The sequence below is a fragment of the Acomys minous genome (genome assembly GCF_964271855.1).
Source record: "Acomys minous genome assembly, chromosome: 3".
NCBI classification, from domain to species: Eukaryota; Metazoa; Chordata; class Mammalia; order Rodentia; family Muridae; genus Acomys; species Acomys minous.
This window is the reverse complement of record NC_140485.1, coordinates 40,801,602-40,820,221: the sequence shown is the minus strand read 5'-3', so window position 1 is coordinate 40,820,221 and position 18,620 is coordinate 40,801,602. Positions and strand designations below refer to the sequence as shown.

General features: G+C 45.6%; 1 protein-coding gene across 5 annotated transcripts in view; it reads left to right on the top strand.

Moving 5' to 3' along the window:
• The window catches only part of MPPED2 (metallophosphoesterase domain containing 2), a 172,000-nt gene extending 153,679 nt beyond the window's left edge, over positions 1 to 18,321 (top strand). For all 5 annotated transcript variants that reach the window (XM_084774620.1, XM_084774621.1, XM_084774623.1 and 2 more), the window contains 3 exons: positions 11,104 to 11,219; positions 14,165 to 14,278; positions 16,913 to 18,321. In XM_084774620.1, coding sequence (XP_084630746.1) covers positions 11,104 to 11,219; positions 14,165 to 14,278; positions 16,913 to 17,031 — 349 coding nt within the window. In that variant the 3' untranslated portion in view covers positions 17,032 to 18,321. The remainder of the gene's footprint in view (positions 1 to 11,103; positions 11,220 to 14,164; positions 14,279 to 16,912) is intronic.
• Positions 18,322 to 18,620: the final 299 nt, after the last annotated feature.

The window sequence follows — 18,620 nt, the reverse complement described above, 5'->3', positions numbered from 1 at the left end:
ACTGAGCAGTTATTCTTTGGTGTGTGGTTTTTTTTTTTCAGATGATGGGCTCTCTTGCTAGTGAATTCCTCCCCAGCTGTACACCTTTGTGCCCCAGAACATTAAGTAGTATATAAAAGAAAGTATCATTAGCCACATAAATGTTTGATACTCTGAACTTAACCATAGTAGTTATCCTGTCCTCTAATGTACTATCCTCCATCACATCGTCTTTCATCACACCATTCTCCATCACACCATCCTCCATCACATCATCCTCTATCATACCATCCTCCATCACACCATCCTCCATCACACCATCCTCCATCATACCATCCTCCATCACACCATCCTCTATTATACCAGCCTCCATCACACCAGCCTCTATCACACCAGCCTCCATCATACCAGCCTCCATCATACCAGCCTCCATCACATCAGCCTCCATCACATCAGCCTCCATCACATCAGCCTCCATCACACCAGCCTCCATCACACCATCCTCCATCACACCATCCTCCATCACACCATCCTCCATCACACCAGCCTCCATCACACCAGCCTCCATCACACCAGCCTCCATCACATCAGCCTCCATCACACCAGCCTCTATCATACCAGCCTCCATCATACCAGCCTCCATCACATCAGCCTCCATCACATCAGCCTCCATCACATCAGCCTCCATCACATCAGCCTCCATCACACCATCCTCTATCATACCAGCCTCCATCACATCAGCCTGCATCACATCATCCTCTATCATACCAACATCTACTGCACTGCTCTTCATCACACCAGCCTCTATCACACCAGCCCCTACTGCACTACCCTCCATCACACCAGCCTCTACTGCACTACCCTCCATCACACCAGCCTCTACTGCACTACCCTCCATCATACCAGCCTCTGTCATAAGCCTCCACCGTGCCACAGTTCATCACACCATCCTGAAACATATGTCCCTCTGTTGGTCTATCCTCTATTGCACCATCCATTATACTATCCTTTCTGCTACTACGCTTCACCTACTACCCTTGTGGTACTTACTAGCCTCTATTGCTCTATACTGTACAATTTCTTCTGTTTAGGGCAGAGACCTCATTAGTCTTCCTGTATCCATTACAACCAAACCCTAAGGGTTTACTCTGTAACAAGACAAAATCCAGCTAACCCTGTGCTCACCTCTCCCTGTTTCTCACTCTTTAAAACCTGAATAAAGCAGGGTCTGCTTGCTTGGTTCTTGTAGCATGCCTGTAGCTAAGCAGGTGGAGGGGGGAGCCCAGGTGCTCTCTGCCCAGTGCCCAAGTACTTGGCAGTCTTCCCACCTCTTTTCTCTGTCCTGTTCGTTCTGTGCCTTATCACCAGCCAGGCATGTGACACACAGTGCCCCCTGGCTCAGTCTCTTCGGGGACATGGCTTTTGTGTTTTCTGGTGCTACATCTACTTGCATGTTAGGAGTATTTGAAGGAAAAGGTGACTTCCCTGCAGTCGTACCCAGTGTTCCCAGGTCACTTCTGATGTGAGAAGGAATCCACTTTGGGAACTGCTCCCTTATTTTTTTTCGGGTCATTCGGACCTTCCTGGAGGACTTCTGAAATCACGTTGCTTAGAAAAGAAGCCAGAGTTTAGACAGTTCGTCCCATGGCACCTTTATATCTGAAATAGCTGACTGTGGTTTGGTTTTGTTTTTTAAGAAAGCTGTTGTGGATTTTCTTTGTGTAGTACCTTGCTTTCCAGAACATGGCTCACAAAAGGAACCTAAACCAAAAGGTACGAGATGGATGAGTGGATGCCCTGGGGGCTCGCCAAGCCGTCCTCACTGGGTTTCTAACTCACTAAGTGTGTTCTACACAAAGAAAAGGACTGGAACTCACTCTTCACGTGTCTCTATGGCCAGGCTTAGTGCTGGGCATGCACTGGGCATTCTGAAGTCTTAGGTGAACAATGAACACTGCATTCCCAAACAATGGGATAGCATTCAACCACAAAAGGAGTTGATTTCTGACACATGGTGTGTCATAAAAAACATTACGCTAAGAGACACAAACAGATAGTTGTTGTCTGATTGCACTTATGTGAGGTTTCTAGATCATTCCTGTTTGTAGAGACAGAAAGTATGAGTGTTTACCAGTTGCTGGAGGAGTGAACCAATAGGGAGCTGCCATTTAATGGTGCGCACAGAGTTCCAGAGTGGATATCAATGACAGTCGCCCTGCACTGAGAATGCTTAATAGAACCCAATTATACCCAACACGATTAAAAGTAAATTTTGTATTGTATATATTTTACCATAATAAAATATTATCCATTTCCCTCCTTAAAGGATAAAATACTACTTTTCTCTTTTTAGTTCTCATTACCAGTTAAGCCACCTTCCTTATGATGCGTTTGTGCTAGATGCCCTTACTGAAGATCCCTCCCTGTTGGAATGAATTGTAAATGCTGTTACCATTGTAGGCTACTCAGTTCAAGGCCCTTTCTGTGACAGTCTCAGTCTGAGCAGGAGATAATCTCTATTCTAACTGAAGGTACCTTTGGTTTTCTTGGCTTCAAAATAACACTCCTGCAAGCATCATCAGGTCATGTCCAACTTCTCTCCTGCCCACAGCAACACTTCTGTCTTGTTATGGTGTTTCCTGTCTTGTTACCCTGCCAGGCTCTCCTGGTGTGATGGGTGACTTCGTATTCTCAGCCTTATGGAAGGGAAACTAAAAACATGAAGAGATTGAAAAGACTTCTTTCCCTGCTGTGCTGGTGATTGTGTGTGTGTGTGTGTGTGTGTGTGTGTGTGTGTGTGCGCGTGTGCGTGTGTAGGGGGGGTGCATTCCTGTGCTTGTGTGTGTGCATGTGTGTGTGTGTATGCTTGTATGGGGTGAGGTGGCTTGGGGGTGTTTCTGCGTGAGAGCGTGCACATGTCCATGTGTGGAGGCTGGGAGAGGCTATCAGGTGTGCTCCTCTATCCCTCTCTGAATAACAAGCCCCAGTGATCTTCCGGTCTTCTGTCCCCAGCTCTCTGAGCTTTGGGGTTACAGGAACACACAGCCACTCCTGGCTTTAATGTGCATGCTAGGGCACTGAACTCAGGCCCTCAAGCTTGTGTAGCAAGCTCTCTTACTCACTGAACCATCTCCCCAGTTTGCTCTTCCTGCTCAGAACTTGTTTATAAGACTAAAGGCCAGTCTGCTTGGGAGGCCTGTGCAGACACCGAAACATCATTCTTAATAATTCATAGCGAACCATGTTTGAAAACGGGTCATAATGTCTTGTTTCTAGATTTCCAAAGCAAGCCCTGCTCTCACTGCCTCCTTTCCGCTGGGGGAAGCGAATGGTAACAGGGCCTGGCTTCCGACACCTGCTCCTTGTTAGTTACAAGGCAGGGGCGCAGTTGGCATGTTGGAAAAGACTGCAGTGTCTGATCCTTTTGCTCACGAAGCCCCGCCTGTAGGTCACGGGGCTCAAGGGACAGCCTGGTACAATTTCATCCTTTTGCATACACAGCACACAGAGCACATTAGTCACCCAGGACTGCCCTTTATCAAAACAGTGTCTTTTCATCCCTAGTACCTTATGACTAAAGGCGACACTACAAAGTCTTAGTGAAGAGCTGGGACAAGAAAGGCCTGCAGTGCCCTTTGGAGGCAGCTGAGCCGGTTTTCTGTGAGGCAGGCTGTCCAAGCCACTGCACAGGGTAGGCAGTGTCAAGTTGCTTTTTCCCTCTCCCTGCTAGCAATGGTGTGTGTGTGTGTGTGTGTGTGTGTGTGTGTGTGTGTGTGTGTGTGTGTGTGTTGTGTGTGTGTGTGTGTGTTTGGTCTGTGGGCCAAAGCAAGACATCTTTTTGACTGTGCCGTAGAGTAACATGCACAGGACAGACTTATGTAGGGAAGACAAGGATTTCTCAAAATGCAGAGTGGAAAAGGGGAAATCAAGGCAGGGGTGGAGGAGAAGGGACCAGGTGTCTGCCTTTCATCCGGATATTCAGAGTGGCATATCTGGTGCCAGGGAAACTGCTCTTTCTAACTGACAGAGAAGCTTTGCAAACAGGGGAGGGCTCAGCCATCAGGTGAGCTGAGATCAAGAATTATCCTGACAGCTTCATGGCATGTGAGCGCAGGGCGATTTTCACCAGCGGTGCTTAAATTAGCTTCTCTCGGACCTGGTGCAGTCGGAGGACGGATGGTGGCGGGAAGAAGGAGGCTATGATTCTGAAGCAGACTCCCCACCCCACCCCTGCACATCCCCCAACCCCCCATCCCCCACCACCCCTCCCCAGTCCCCATCTAGGAATGAAGGAAAGTACATGTGAAAACTCCCCCCCCTAGATTCTGAGTTTGATTTAACGGAGGTGCCAGGCAGCACTGGTGCCATTAATTAGTAGCTTGTCAGTTCCTCCAGCGGATCTCTCTGAGTCCTCTATTATAAATATTCCAAGGACCCTGAATACCACCCCCACACCCACCACCGACACTGAACTTCCTCAATTGAAGATCTTGCCAAAATCTAATCTCCTGTGCCAGCCAGCCAAGCAGCCTTGACTAACCGTTTTGCCCTATGCACTTGCGTTTCAGGGATTTGTCTGTGCAAGACTGAGTGAACGAATGAGTGAGCAAGTGCCTTTCTGAAAAATCTTCCACTCAAACGCAAACTGAGGAAGTGCCTTTTAATAAGTAATCAGCTGGAAGAAATCAAGATGTCTAGCCATCTAAGAACGCATGCTGGATCACTGGGGACCTTTAAAACATTCTGGAGCAGGGGGTTCTAAGATTTGTTGAGTGCGTGGCTGAAAATTCTAGATGGAAGGAAGGAAGACTCTGAGCAGTTCTCTGTGTGTGCACATATCTACACATATAGCTACACATGTAAACAGGTGTATTGCTAATATGTATCATATATAAATTGAAACTACAAATTAGCACTCCCAGCCAGTGTCCTGCCAAAGGTTTTACATACACTTATTTTTATCTACATTGTAATATAACTGTTTTTAATTTCAAAGATGAGGAAGCTGAAACTCGAAGAAGGCAAAGAAGTGATTGGCAGGCATGGAACTTAACTCCATAATCCACACTCTTAACCTCTGCCTCTCAATAAGGATGGCTGGCTTTTATAGAGCCTCTGGGTTCTCGTGACTCTAACTAGGCTAGCCTGCCAGGTCCCACAGCTGGGTGTTACAGGAACCATTGACCTCTCCTTCTGAACTTCTAAGGAAGTGAAAGAAACCCCAGGGCTTCTGAGCCTTGCAGAAGTACTCAGCAGAGCCAATACACTAGAGCCCTCCCCACCACCCCCCAGTCTTTGTGGTACAGCCAGCCCAGTATTTGTGGGTCTGTGAAAGACAGGTGGATACTGACCAACACCAGAGCTGCCAGCCTGAGCCACACACCTGGCCTCCAGTCTTGCTGTCTGTAAATCCTGCTTTGCCAGGACAGGCCCCGCCCCCTCCAAAGTTTGTCGTGGGAGTAAACAACCATTCTCTGTCCAGCCTCCTAGGATTTACGGGCAGCAGCTCCTTCTGCCTGCACTGATGTGCTGTGTACTGCAAACACAGATGACCTTTGCAGTGATTTCATCTCAGCCTGCTTCTGTGTAGAAGACCTGTCTTCTTTATTGACGTTGTTTCCAACTAGTTCTGCCGGTTAACTCTCTTGACTCCTGCTGCTCTAGGAAAGCCAGCCACAGAGGCTAACAGCCAGTAATTCAAGAGCCAAGGTCTGATTGTTGCCTTGAAAGTGTCCCCAGTTCCCTGTCCGTCCTTCTGCGTCTCAGGCCCAGTGGTTTGAGGCAGATGGAATTGCTCCCTTTCCCTCCAGACCTTTCTAATCCCTCCCCAGGAGGGGACGGGTTTCAGGCACAGATTGGCCTACTGGCATTAAGGTGCTTTGTGAGTCCTTTTCTTACAAGTTGGTTCCCATGTGGTATTTGTTAGTCACAGCTAATTATGAAGTCCTTGGCCAAGGCATTAGACATTGTTCTTTGGATTCCTTCCTCCCTTTTTCTCCTGCCCCTCGGCCCCCCCACCCCCATTGCTGCAGAACAAAACCTATTGTGGGGCTCTGGAGGTTGGCTATGCACATATTTTCCAGTGAAACTCTGATGGGCTCACTGCTGGGGTCTCATGTTTCAGGTTCAAACTGAACTGGATAGAACATTATTCACTAACCTGACAGAGCCCGCCTCTGTTATGTGTAGACATTTCTCCCACACTACACTCGGTCCCTCACAGGCAATTTGGACAATTCACTGAGAATAATTCACAACATTACTCAGAACCTGGATAATCTATACAGAACAGTAGAATGTTAGGAGCATTAGATCATAAGAAGCTCAGGTGCCAGGTTTTGCCAGCAGCCCTGGGCAGCAAGGTTGCAGAGTCTGAGGGGACCCATGTGTCTCTCTTTCCTGTTCCCTGGGGAGAGTGCCTCAGCATTCACCTGCACTTCCACATAAAACTTCCACATCCTAGCAGGGCACTGTGGTGCAAGCCTGCAATTCCAGCACTTGGGGAAGCTGAGCCTGGTGGATCTTCGTGAGTTCAAGGCCAGCCTGGTCTACAAAGTGAGTCCAGAACAGCCAGGCTACACAGAGAAACCCTGTCTCAAAACAAAACAAACAAACCAACAAACAAAACAAAACATTCCACATCTTAAAAGCAATCTTGAAATCGATAATGGAGTCCCCTCACTTGTTTGTTCTTCAGAGGAAGAGACTGGCCACTGAGGGTCCTTCCCTTATGTAAGGTCCACGTGAGCAAGTGAATCTAAGGTCAGAATGAAAATTAGAACCCAGATCTCCCAACTTCCAGAAGCCGTGTTCTTTTCCTGTGCTAGACTGGTCTGACAACATCACCAGGCTGCTTTTTTCCCTGGCTTACTGCCATTATCTTATGGGAAAACCTCATGTACAGGAGACGGGAGCTGTGAGACCTGGGAAGGACACTGTTTTCCCTAAGAGCCACCTCATAATTCCATGCCACCTTCTGGAATCATCCAGCATTTGGACTGAAAGGCTGATGCAACTGCCATTAAGTTTTACATTGTATGAATGAGACCCACATTAAAATCACCTTAGAAGGTTTTCAGAAAGTTTTTGTCACCATTGTTTAATGGAAGACCATACATAACCTTTAGAGCGGGCCCATTTGGGATTACACGGTAGCTACAAACACTAGTTCTGGAGATGTAGGCAAACTGTCATCACTAGTGTCATGCTTCTATCTAAATATAGAATGAAAATACGTAGCTAAGGAGTGCTGGGAGGAGTTAAAGCCAATAATGTGGATAAAGTCTCAGTGTAAAACATATCAGGGCCTTAATAAACGCTCCTGTCACTATAACTTAACCACTCACTATAGCTTGAGTTCAAATAAAAGTCAGACACATTAAAACTCTGTCCTTTATTTGGGCCCTTTCTGCATTTTGTCACAAGCTTAACATTAACCAAACGCAGTTTGGATTATCTCCAGGTCGTGAGTTCAGCCTAGTCTTGCTCTGGAAGCTTATAAAATCGAGCACTTCCTGAGAAAGGGGAGGGCATGACCACAGGCTTCTAAGGGAAGAACCTGCACGAGGAACATCCAGAAAAAAACTAAGTCCTGTTCCGTTGACTATGATGGCTCCTAGCGTGTCCTGGGGCTCGAAGCTGCCTGTCTCCAGCAAAGCCAAGCCCCTCGCTGTCCCACAGCCCCTCGCTGTCCCACGGCCCCTCGCTGTCCCACGGCCCCTCGCTGTCCCACGGCCCCTCGCTGTCCCACGGCCCCTCGCTGTCCCACGGCCCCTCGCTGTCCCACGGCCCCTGGCTGTCCCACGGCCCCTGGCTCTCCCACAGCCCCTCGCTGTCCCACGGCCCCTCGCTGTCCCACGGCCCCTCGCTGTCCCACAGCTTGGGTGTGCCTGGGACTCTTTCAGACTCTTCTTTGCCCAGAAGCTTGTTTTCAGAGTTGGAAGCAGATGTTTTTGCTTATTTTTCCTTTGTCTCTCTTCTGCCAAAATGCTGACTTTTCGTTGGGTTCTGTAGTTGTTTTTCTGTTTTGTTTTGGTTTTGCTTTTAAGACAATTCTTGGGATGAGGGTCATTGTAAAGGGAGGAAGGGCTGGCCTTCTCAAGCTTGGGACTCAGTTTTTTAAAGATGAAAGTATGCGGAACCTTACGATGGGCCCCACTAGAGGACAGGAGAGAACACGACCGAAAGGTTCCTTCCTAGGAGACTCTCAGGGTTCCTTCCCAGTCCTGTCTCTGGGGCCGCCTGGTTAATCAGGAATAGGACAGTGAATGTGGCTTCCTCACAGAATCCTGCATGTTAGCAGCTCAGGTTGTTGGAGCTGTGCCTCCCCGACTGCTAACACACACAGTAGAAAAGGTAGACATTGATCAGTTTCTATTGCCTCCTGAACCAATCAACAGGAATCAAAGCCATGCCCAACACAAACATGTCATGTTTGTTAGTGCTAGTCAGGAGTCTGACTCCTCCTACTGAACTAAAACATAGGTGTGACAGGCTGCATTTCTTTTGAGAGTCTCAGTGAGAACGTATTTATTATTATTATTATTATTATTATTATTATTATTATTATTATTATCATCATCATCATCATCATCATCATCATCATCATCATCATCATTATTATTAAGGATCTTACTATGTAGCCCTGGCTAGCCTGGCCTCTAACTCAGAGATCTGCCTGCCAAATTCTGGGGTTAAAGGCCACACTGGATCTGCCTGTATAACCCAGGATTATGTCCCTATTTTAAGGTTGCTGAATTTCTTGAGTGACCTTTGCCTCTGAGGATATATTTGCAGGTTCTAGGTGTGAGACCTTTTAGCAGGAAGCACTATTGCCCACAACAGATAACCCAGGCCATTTTTTATATGAATACAATGGTTGTATGTAGTAGAGCTTTCAGTCATAAGAAGTGGAACCTCACAGAGGCTAATGAAAAGAAAAGGATCTTGTTGGTTCAAATGCTTGGGGGAAGGAGTTCACTTGGTGTCAGATACAGCAGCGGCTGTGTGTGTAAGGACATCGTGGGAGCCTTCCCTCTCCTAAAGTAGGTGGTGGGTTCATTCACAACAAGAGACTAAAGGTTAGCTGAGACACCTACCAGTCAATTCCAGGGTTGCACAGTTCTTGAGACTTGAGATTCCAGAGAGGGAACATGACTTTCCCTGTAGCAGTGCTAATGAACTCCTAAAGGTAGCACTCACCTGCCCAGCCTGGGCCTTGTATACCCTTGTAAGGGAATCATCACAGGCACATCCTGTCCAGGCAAATGCAAGTTGCTTCCTCCAGGATTCAGAATGGAGTCAGCCTTACTGGAAGCACATGTATCACGTCAGGGAGAGATTAGCTTACTGACAAAACTATGGCATTGTCACCAGAAGAAGGAAAGAGCTGGGTATGCTAATGCAGCAGGCGTCTACTCCGTCACATTACAGCTTGACTTCAGAACCATGAAACGAAAACAGCACTTGGCTTCAAGCTGCAGGCATGCTTGAAAGAGCCCAGAAGTGGTTCGTCTAAGGCAAGCGAGTTAATGTAGGTAGTACACAGAAAGGGGGTTGAGGTGGTAGATTAAGTCATTGGTGTTGGAACCAGACTGCCTTGGTTTATGTCCAAGATAGGTTTACTTAGTTTGATCATTTGTAAAATAGGGATGGCATTCTCCAGAGTCCTCGAGAGTGTGAAGCCTTGTGCTGTCGAAGTGTGCGATAAAATGCTTAGAGTAGAAGAGCCCCAACAGTGTAAACAGCTAATGAGCAACACTTTTCTGCATGGTTATTCCCATTTTATTATCACCTGTTGGGCATGAACTCCAGGAAGATGGTGTGGGGAGTTGGAAAGGGGGTAGGAAGTAAATCGAGTACTTTTTTGGGTTCCACTTTCTAGCTGGAGCCAGTCTCTTCTTTCTTAGACTTTCTATCTTTACCACGGCGATGAGGTTGGTATTGTCACTGGAAATGTGGGCTTTGACATGGTTACACTGGCCATCCTTCTGCCCCTGGCATTGACTGTGCATGTCCACCACCAAATGAATGTTCAGTCAGTGTTTGTGAGTTTGGGTTCTTGAGGCAATCCTATGAGTCTGGCCAGTGACTGTCCTCAAATAAGAGTGCAGTCCATTTGATCAACTGTGACTACCCGTGGGGTAGGTTAAGCTGGGAGGGAAAGTGGAGCACTAGCAGAAAGGTGAGCATCTTGCCTTTTTCAACTGTACTGAGCAAAGCAGAATTTCCCTACAGAACAAAGAAGCCATTTTCAGAGAATGCTGGTCGACCTGAATGCTTTGCATGAGGACAGTTGGAAATGTCTCATAGAAGCATGTTAAGCCTGCAAGATTCATAGAGAAAAGCTGTTCGCTGTCTCACTAACAAATAGGACGTTTGTAAATGAGGCGCTGTCAGGCCAGCTAGACAGACAGCCCCGCTTCTTCTTGGCTCACAAAGCCTCTGTCTCAGAAACTCACTCCTGAAGCTGAAGAAGCTCCAGAAAGATGTTCATAGGTACTGTGGGAAGCAAACTCCAGAGGAACCAGGCATGTCCCCAGAATCATCCCTGTTGTGGCAGGAAGAGCTTCCTGGTGACCCCTTTCACCTTTCAGAGAGTCCCCAGGCTGCTCTCAGTGGCCTCTGTCTAGACTGTTTAGGATATTTCAGCAGACAGAGATTTTTTTTTTCCTCAAGCAAGTGTTCTTTTCTCTGAGACCGTAACAAGGACCTCTGAGCTGCACTGCTACAGTAACAGGGAGGGTCAAGAAGTCCTGGTGGGATTTCTTGTCTCTGGAGCACTGAGGGAGGCTGGGAATGCTTTGGACCAGGACTGGATATCTTGGGAAGCACTGAGATTTGAGAGGAGACAAAGCATTGTCACCATTTTGATAGAAGCCTGCTGGGAAAGTGCCCACCGTAGAGGCTCCAGTGCTCCTTTCTAGTTGAACAATTCGTAGGCTCCATGCCTGCTTTCAAATGGACTGGTTTTGAAGCAGTCAACAGAAAAGCAGCCCGCTGCCAAGGCCAACCATCAAAAGAGAAAAGAGGGCATTGCAAGCCGTGGGTGAATGTGCGTGAGAAATACGCCAAGTGCAGAGGCTCGTTCTGTGGGCCTGACCTGTGTGCGTTATCTCCCCAAAGGACCCCGTGGTTTAATGGATGGGGCTTTAACCTACCCAGAGGCCAGTCTCTGCTGGACAAATGGAACCTGATCCCTGAGGGCATTGACATACTCATGACACATGGACCTCCTCTAGGTAAGTGGTGCAAAGGCTGTCCTTTCATCATACTCCCTTCCCCCAGCGTAATGAATGATGCTCTGGGAATAATAATTTTCCTTCAAAAAAAGAAGTGAATGCAAAAAATAAAATCAATGTCTTTAAAGAAACCCAGTATGGTAATTAAACTCAGCAGTTAGGCTAGGCTTACAGATGTTCATGAAATTAATTTTTTTTTAATTTAGTCAAGTTGGGTGGGGGTGTCAAGTGAGCACGGAACACCACAGTCTTTTAAGCTTGGTAATTTATTTTAAGAACTGTATCCCCTTCACGGTGAAGGGATAGGATGAGACACGGAAGAAGACAGACCTACCAATCTCGGGCGTTTGAATGGCAGTGAAATGAAAGAAACTTTTGTTCAAAGGAGCTCATTTTCCTTTCACACATGCCACTGGGCCTGGGGTATCTTTAAAGTTTAACAGCTGAGCTGATTATATGAGAACAAATTTAAGGTAAAGTATTTTCAGCAAGTATTTTCCCTGAAAATTACTTACAGGTAGGCATTTTCAGGCATATTGTGGCAAGCATTCAGACTTTCATTATCTCTGGGTGCCAAAGCTACCTCCCTAGTGACCCAGATTATTGGTCAAGAGACGGTTATTTGATTTAAATTATTAGATTGCAATTACTCATGAGCTTGTTACTGGACATTTTCAACTAAGACCCACCACCTTGATCTCACCATCTACTTTCTACATATTACGCCAGGACACTTCCTGGCCTGCTCAAGCATGCTCATAAAATTTAAACATTCTACTTTAAATACAAGTGCTGATGTTTGTTTGTTTTTTTTATTGGGGTAACATTGTTTTAATATTATTGTAATGCATGGTATGAATAGGTTTCCTTGGTCATTCTGGGCTGAAGGGGAAACAATGTAAGTGTAAGCGACTTAAATGATTTTGGTTGTTGTTATCTTCTTAAGAGTGAAATATCCCTCTTCTACCAGCCTGCAGAACAAAACGTTTTGTTACTCATTCTTGGTGCATGCTTAATCTTTGCAGATACCTTTGTTAAGAACCACTTTGTACTGCTTTCCTTCCCTTACTAAGGGAGGGAATCCATGTTTCTTGAACAAATGGAGGCTGAGAACATGAAGCCAGATGTTAGCAATGGGGGAAGCTGGGAAGAGAAGCTAACTCTGTTGTAGTCCATGTGGCACATGCCCTTCTCCTCCTGCATTCTGCAAGACTGGGGTTTGCCAAAGGTCCTAATCAAATCATTATCAATTTATCTCCCTATTTATACTGATTTAATCATTAAGTTGCTAACCAAATATTTTGACTAGCATGACTTATTCAACAAGCATGCACTGCATGGAATCATGCCAGCCAGCTGGGTTCCTCTACCTGAGCAGCCCGGCTGGGTGCAGCTCATGGTAAGGGTCCTGGATAGCTACAGCTCAGAAGCACCTGCCGTCACTGGAGTGGTCCTTAGAATACTACATCCAACAAAACAACCAGTTCACAACCGAGTCGTTCATTTTGGCAGGAAGCAAGTGGTAGTAATAGCTGAGTCTCAACACTTGGTCTACAGAATCCCGACATCCTAGTAACTCTTACAACAGAGGCTACCAACTCTGTTTTTGTAGTAAAAGTGAGGCAAACCAGTATGTGTGTATATGTATATATCTGAGGGAGGTCCACACACAGACACTTCATAAGAATTTAGACAAAGCTTTCACAATGTACAGATGAGTCTTAAGTCTAAGATTCTTTGGAAAATGCTGTGCTGGGTTTGCGGGGGAGGGTCTGGAGAGTTTGAATTCTTGAATTCTCAGGTGGAGGAAGCTGAAAGTGCTATTTACTATTATAGTCTTAGCAAGATGTTATCTGAGGTGCTCGTATACCCCAGTGAAGGTCTTTTCCTTCTTCAAGAAAACACATCCATGTGTGAGTTCGGGCTTTTCCCCTTTTCTTGGTAATTTTGAATATCCTTGTTTAATTTTTGCTAGGAACTCCACTTTCATCTGATAGTCTTGCTGTTCTCTCTAGGCACTGCCCACACCCCAGCTAACCTGTCTTTACAGAAACTAAATATTCATACCTGCTGCCTAGCCAAACAGAACAGAAATCTGTCCCTTCCTGCCTGGCCATTTCTACCAGTAGAAAGTACCTAATGGGGCTGTGGAATGGATTTCCACAGATTATGATTCAACCTTCCATCCCACCTGCCTTCTTTATGGCCCGTCCTGCTGAGGTGTATGGATTTCATTTTAGACCATAATCATCTAGATAGCTGACTTTTGCTATAATTGATGTCAGTTTTTTATAGATTTTATGCATTAAGCGGAGGACTAAGTGGCTTTTACTTTAAAACTGGTCAATTAGCCCAAGCTTGCTGGATGCCACCGTGAGGTCATGTTGTCTGTTGCTAAAGAGGAATGCAGAAGCAGCCGGGTATTCCAGATCTTTGGTTGTCAGGAGCCACCAAGGGTTAAGCATCATGTCTCTAAGCAGAGCAAGGCATCCTATGGCCAGCTCCCAGACAGCTCTCCCAGATCTCCTTTCCGTGGACCGTCATGAGAATAAACTGGTATAACTACATATAAGAAGGAATTCCGAAAAGAAAAAGAAGATGATCGAGGGGAGAAAGCTATTATTGGCTGCCGGGAATATATGTCATTGATCTCATGAAGAAGATTCTAAACCTGTGGCTGAATAAATCAAACTTCTTGCAGGAAAAGAATGTTAATTAACTGGAAGGGGGGAAAATGGAAACCAAAAAAAAAAAAAAAAAATTAATGAAGAGTCCAGAGAAGACAAAGTGATGAGTGAAAGTCCCTTAAAAGCCATAGAGTGAGCTGTAATGGAGAGGCTAGGATTACAGATAACATAATAAACCTTCCTTGAGTTATGGCTTCCTGAAAGTCGGGATGAAACCTTACCTGAAAATTAAGAGTATTGATTGCATTCTGCCCTTAGGTTTCCGAGACTGGGTTCCAAAGGAGCTTCAAAGAGTGGGCTGCGTGGAGCTCCTAAACACCGTCCAGAGGCGAGTCCGGCCCAAACTCCATGTATTTGGTGGAATTCACGAAGGTAAGAACACAGGGATGATCCAACACCTCACCCTCTCCAGCAGGCAGCCTCAGCTAGACAGGCAATGACAGGAGCACAGAGGCTCTCGAACTATCACAAAGGAATCTTTGATGAGATGAAACCTCAGGAGAAAAGCTCACATGTATGAAGCTGATGACTATTTTGTATTGTTATCTTTTACGCAGAAAGGCAAGTAGGAACACTGCATGGCCCCTCCCTCTTCACGGCAGCACTGGAACCTAGGGCCGGTAAAGAGAAATAACTAGCGACTATTGCTGGGGCACCAAGAATGTCAGATCTTCTCATTAAGGGAGCTAGATGAAGTATCCTGGAGGTTAGACACAACCTGAAGGACCTATAGTCCCTGACTATAACTGTGGGTATACACACACACACACACAGAGAGAGAGAGAGAGAGAGAGAGAGAGAGAGAGAGAGAGAGAGAGAGAGAGAGAGACAGGGAGGGAGGGAGGGAGGGAGGGAGAGAGGGAGAAAGAAAGAAAGATCAGGATTACTGTGTACATGCAAAGAAAAGTTCCCAACAGCTGTGAAAGGAAATGCCCTGTGCGGATCAACATTTCCTTACTATGCTCAGAAGTGTCAGAAATCATTAGCACTGTTGCCTGAAGCTAAGGATAATTGGAACAGTGAATTATCTAACTGAGAAAATGTCCACTTGTTGGCTTCTGTCTTTCAAGGTAAGCTGAGTCATGGTCCCAGAATGCCAAAGCCTCGAGGAACCTTCAGGGCTCTGGGTTGGGTCTGCTCTGCCTTTTTCAAAGCAGATGTCACTAGGCTTTTATAGACAAGCAGTCTTCTGTCAGCTCCTTGAGGTCTTGGAACCAACAAGCTGGCCTGGGCATGCAAATGTGTGTAGCAGAGCACTTAGGTGGGAGGCCGCCATGTTTCCCAGCCCCTGCTCACTGTGGCTCTCTGGAGTGATGGATGAATGTCAGAGTCAAGGTGTGGTGTGTAACGCTGTGTGCTTGATGAGACAAAATGTAGTTTACTCTACAGAGTTCACAAGCACGGTGGCTTCCTGGTTAGGTGGCTAATAGAGAGAATATTGAAAAGTTGTGCTGAGGCCAGAGAAAATTCAGAGCCTGCTCCAAAGCAGGCACTAGGGGAGTGCTTGCCAGACACTGGAAAGCAGGGGTGCAGCTCCTGAGCAGGAGGCAGGAAGGGGTGGGGGGTTGGGCAGGGTGGAGATCAATCTCTCCTGCTCCCTAAGCAGGAGAAGGGGCGAACAGAGACATGGGACTGCCTATCTAAACTGCATTTCCTGGAGCACATTGGGGTGGGGGAGGAGGTGGGGGGTTATCTTGGAAACTAGTTTAAATTCCTGAAAGATTCTTTGGAGTTTAAATTTCACCCTTTCAAAAAAAAAAAAAAAGAAGTGCAAGTTATTAATTTACCTTAAACTGGCCAGACAATTGGAGAATTCCACTGAATCCCCACAATAATAAACTTGCTTTAAAGGGAAGTGATCATATTCAAATAAACTTGTCTTGCTTTTATTCACTTAAGACAGCTAAAGAGGGCAGAGAGAGGGCAAATACCAGCCTCTTGATGGAGAGAGATAACTAGACTTTATGACCCCGGAACCAAACAGCGCACATTTTAAACGCAGCTTTTCTTTTCTTAAGAGATTTTTCCATTGACCCTCATTAAGCTCTCGGCAGGCTGACTTGGAAAAATTTTAGCAAATGGAGCAAGGGGAGGGTGAAGGGATAAGAACCTTATCAGTAATTTCTGTAAGTCCTGTTCATTTTATTTCTTCACGGCTGTATTTTTATGTGCCGTGGAGTTCAGTGTGAACGTAGAATTACAGACTGGAGCTGTAAGGTGTCCGAGGAAATGTGTAAACCTCCAAGAAGCCAAAAAATGTCAACATGCTAAAAATTACAAAGGACATCTACATGCCGGGGGGGGGGGGCATGACATTTTCTTAGCTTCCTTTCAAGAGATCCTTTGTGCTGTGTGTGGGGGAGTGTTTACCCTCCATGTGCTGTCTGGGTACAGTTAGGAAACGGGGTCCTGCAGTGATCCCGCTACCTACCACAGTTGAAGAGGCAATGCTTTTGAGTGAAATGGAACTTAGTATGAAGGCCACATAACTCAAGGTAGAACCAGTCACTTGGGGTTAAGTGTCCTGGAAACAGGACTATAGTGAGGAGGAGGCTGGACAGTCATCCACACCTCAGCTCTCCACCCCCTCCCCTGCCAGTTTACTCACTTGGAGCACGGGATGCTCTAGGCTGCTCACTCACTCCTTCCCTGACAGTCAACAGTTAATGCAGGGGTTTGAAATGAAAATGATACTTTAAAGGTGGGGGAATACTTTTCTTTATGCTCAGTATACAGGTACCATCTCTTTCTCCCTCAGGAGTTCAGTATTTAAGCAACGGGGCACAGGGAAGAATCGCTCTTTGTTGAAGGGGAGAACCCTCCCCTTTTAAAGAAAACAGCAAAATTGGACAGAAGACCCTGGAATCTGTGGCGTCTGGGAAGGGCCACTGAATTTCATCCCCCTGCCCTCTGACAAAGATGTTGTTGTTCTCCCTGCCTGATGGCCCTGCGTCCAGCCACTGTCGTTGTATATATTATAGTAACTATGACACTGTCTTCCTACAGGGTACGGCATCATGACCGATGGTTACACCACCTACATCAATGCCTCAACCTGTACAGTCAGCTTTCAACCCACCAACCCTCCGATCATATTTGACCTTCCAAACCCACAGGGCTCCTAAAGCTCTCAGCATCCTATTGGAATGTGAGGGACGGTCTACAAACTGCCGTTTTTTTTCTAATTATAAACTTACATTCTCTGACTTGTTTATTTCCAAATCCTGTGAGTTCTTTTTTGTAAATTGTTGGAACAGGGGGGGAAAAATGATGCTAGCGTTGTGTCGCTTCTTTTTTGCTTTTTAAGTGGGGTATCCATTTGAAATCAAAGGAGCATTGTGAATTTGTAAAAATGACTTCTGTTTGCTCAAAGGCCACGCCATTGTAAATTGTTAGTGTTTGCCAAAGGACAGCCAAGCTTTCTTAAAAAAAAAAAAAAAAAGATGATGATTTTAAAAAGTCTTATTTGAATATGCTATAAGCGGAAAGAAAAAGATTTAAAGAAGAACAGAAACACATAGGCAGTGTTTTGAAAATTACCCAGATTTGCACAACTCTTTGAGTATTGTTTGCTGTGTTTTAACTTTCAGTGTTTTGTTGTTGTCTTCTTGGTATTGCTTTGTTTTTATTTTACAGATGTGTCCCCAATTTAGAGCAATCTCGACAGAGGTAGGCCTGGAGAAACCTTTGCTTCACACTGGCTATAAAGAAGACTGTGTCCACGATGGTGAAGAAGAGCCCTCATTCTGAGGCTCAGCCCGGGAGAGAGTCATACCCTGGTTATACAAACTCAAACTGTTTGTTTCTCTTAAATTATTTGAGCTTTAAAAATAAGGAAATAAGAATCTGTCAAGAGCAGATATTCATGCAAGGAAAAAAAGTGTGCAAAACTCCTTTTCAATATGGATTTATATATATATATATAAATATTTTTTGTGCATTATGACTAAGTTGGGAGTTTAAATTGCCAAGGACAGTACAACTGCAAAGCAACCCTGTGCAACAGCACACCAGAAGTCCGAAGGAACTGACCCATTTTTTTTTTCTCTGAACGCGAGGTCTTAAAGAGCTTGAGTTCAGTCTAGGTACAGTAACACATGTGTATAGACTTCAATGGATGCATTGGAAGCAAACTAAAATAAGACTTAGTTGTCCTTTCTATTTAAATGCCCTGCGTTGTCTTCTCACTTCCTCCCCCAATCCCATTTTGCACTGTGTGTTGATGCAATCTTCGCTAGCACAAAATATTGTTGCTAATAATCCTTTCTGTTCTCCCATTGTCAATGCCATTGAGCTCTATTCTATTTTATGTTACCTTAAAATTTAGGAAAGCAGTTGTTTTCTTTAAATTTATTGTGATATTCTATATCTAGCGGCCTTTATATGCAAATAAAATTGCAAGATTTTTAAATCTGTCCTGTGTGGTTGGGCTACCTAGGGAAGGACAGTAAATTTATCCTGGAGCTAGTAAGATTTATTTGCATGCAATCTGAGTTAGCTCCCTTCTGAATAATTAGAATAGTGAGTTTGTTTTTCTAATTTTCAATAAATGTTTGTGCCCTACCAATCACAAGCTGGCAGGTACATCGATAAGGCACTGAGGGTGCTCGCTCCTTGCAGCACACTGCCATCTGTCTTGCCTTAGGTGTCAGAAGATGCAGCTTCTGTCTTTGGCCATTGTAATGCCTCAGGGACAGAGAGCCCGTTGAGGCTG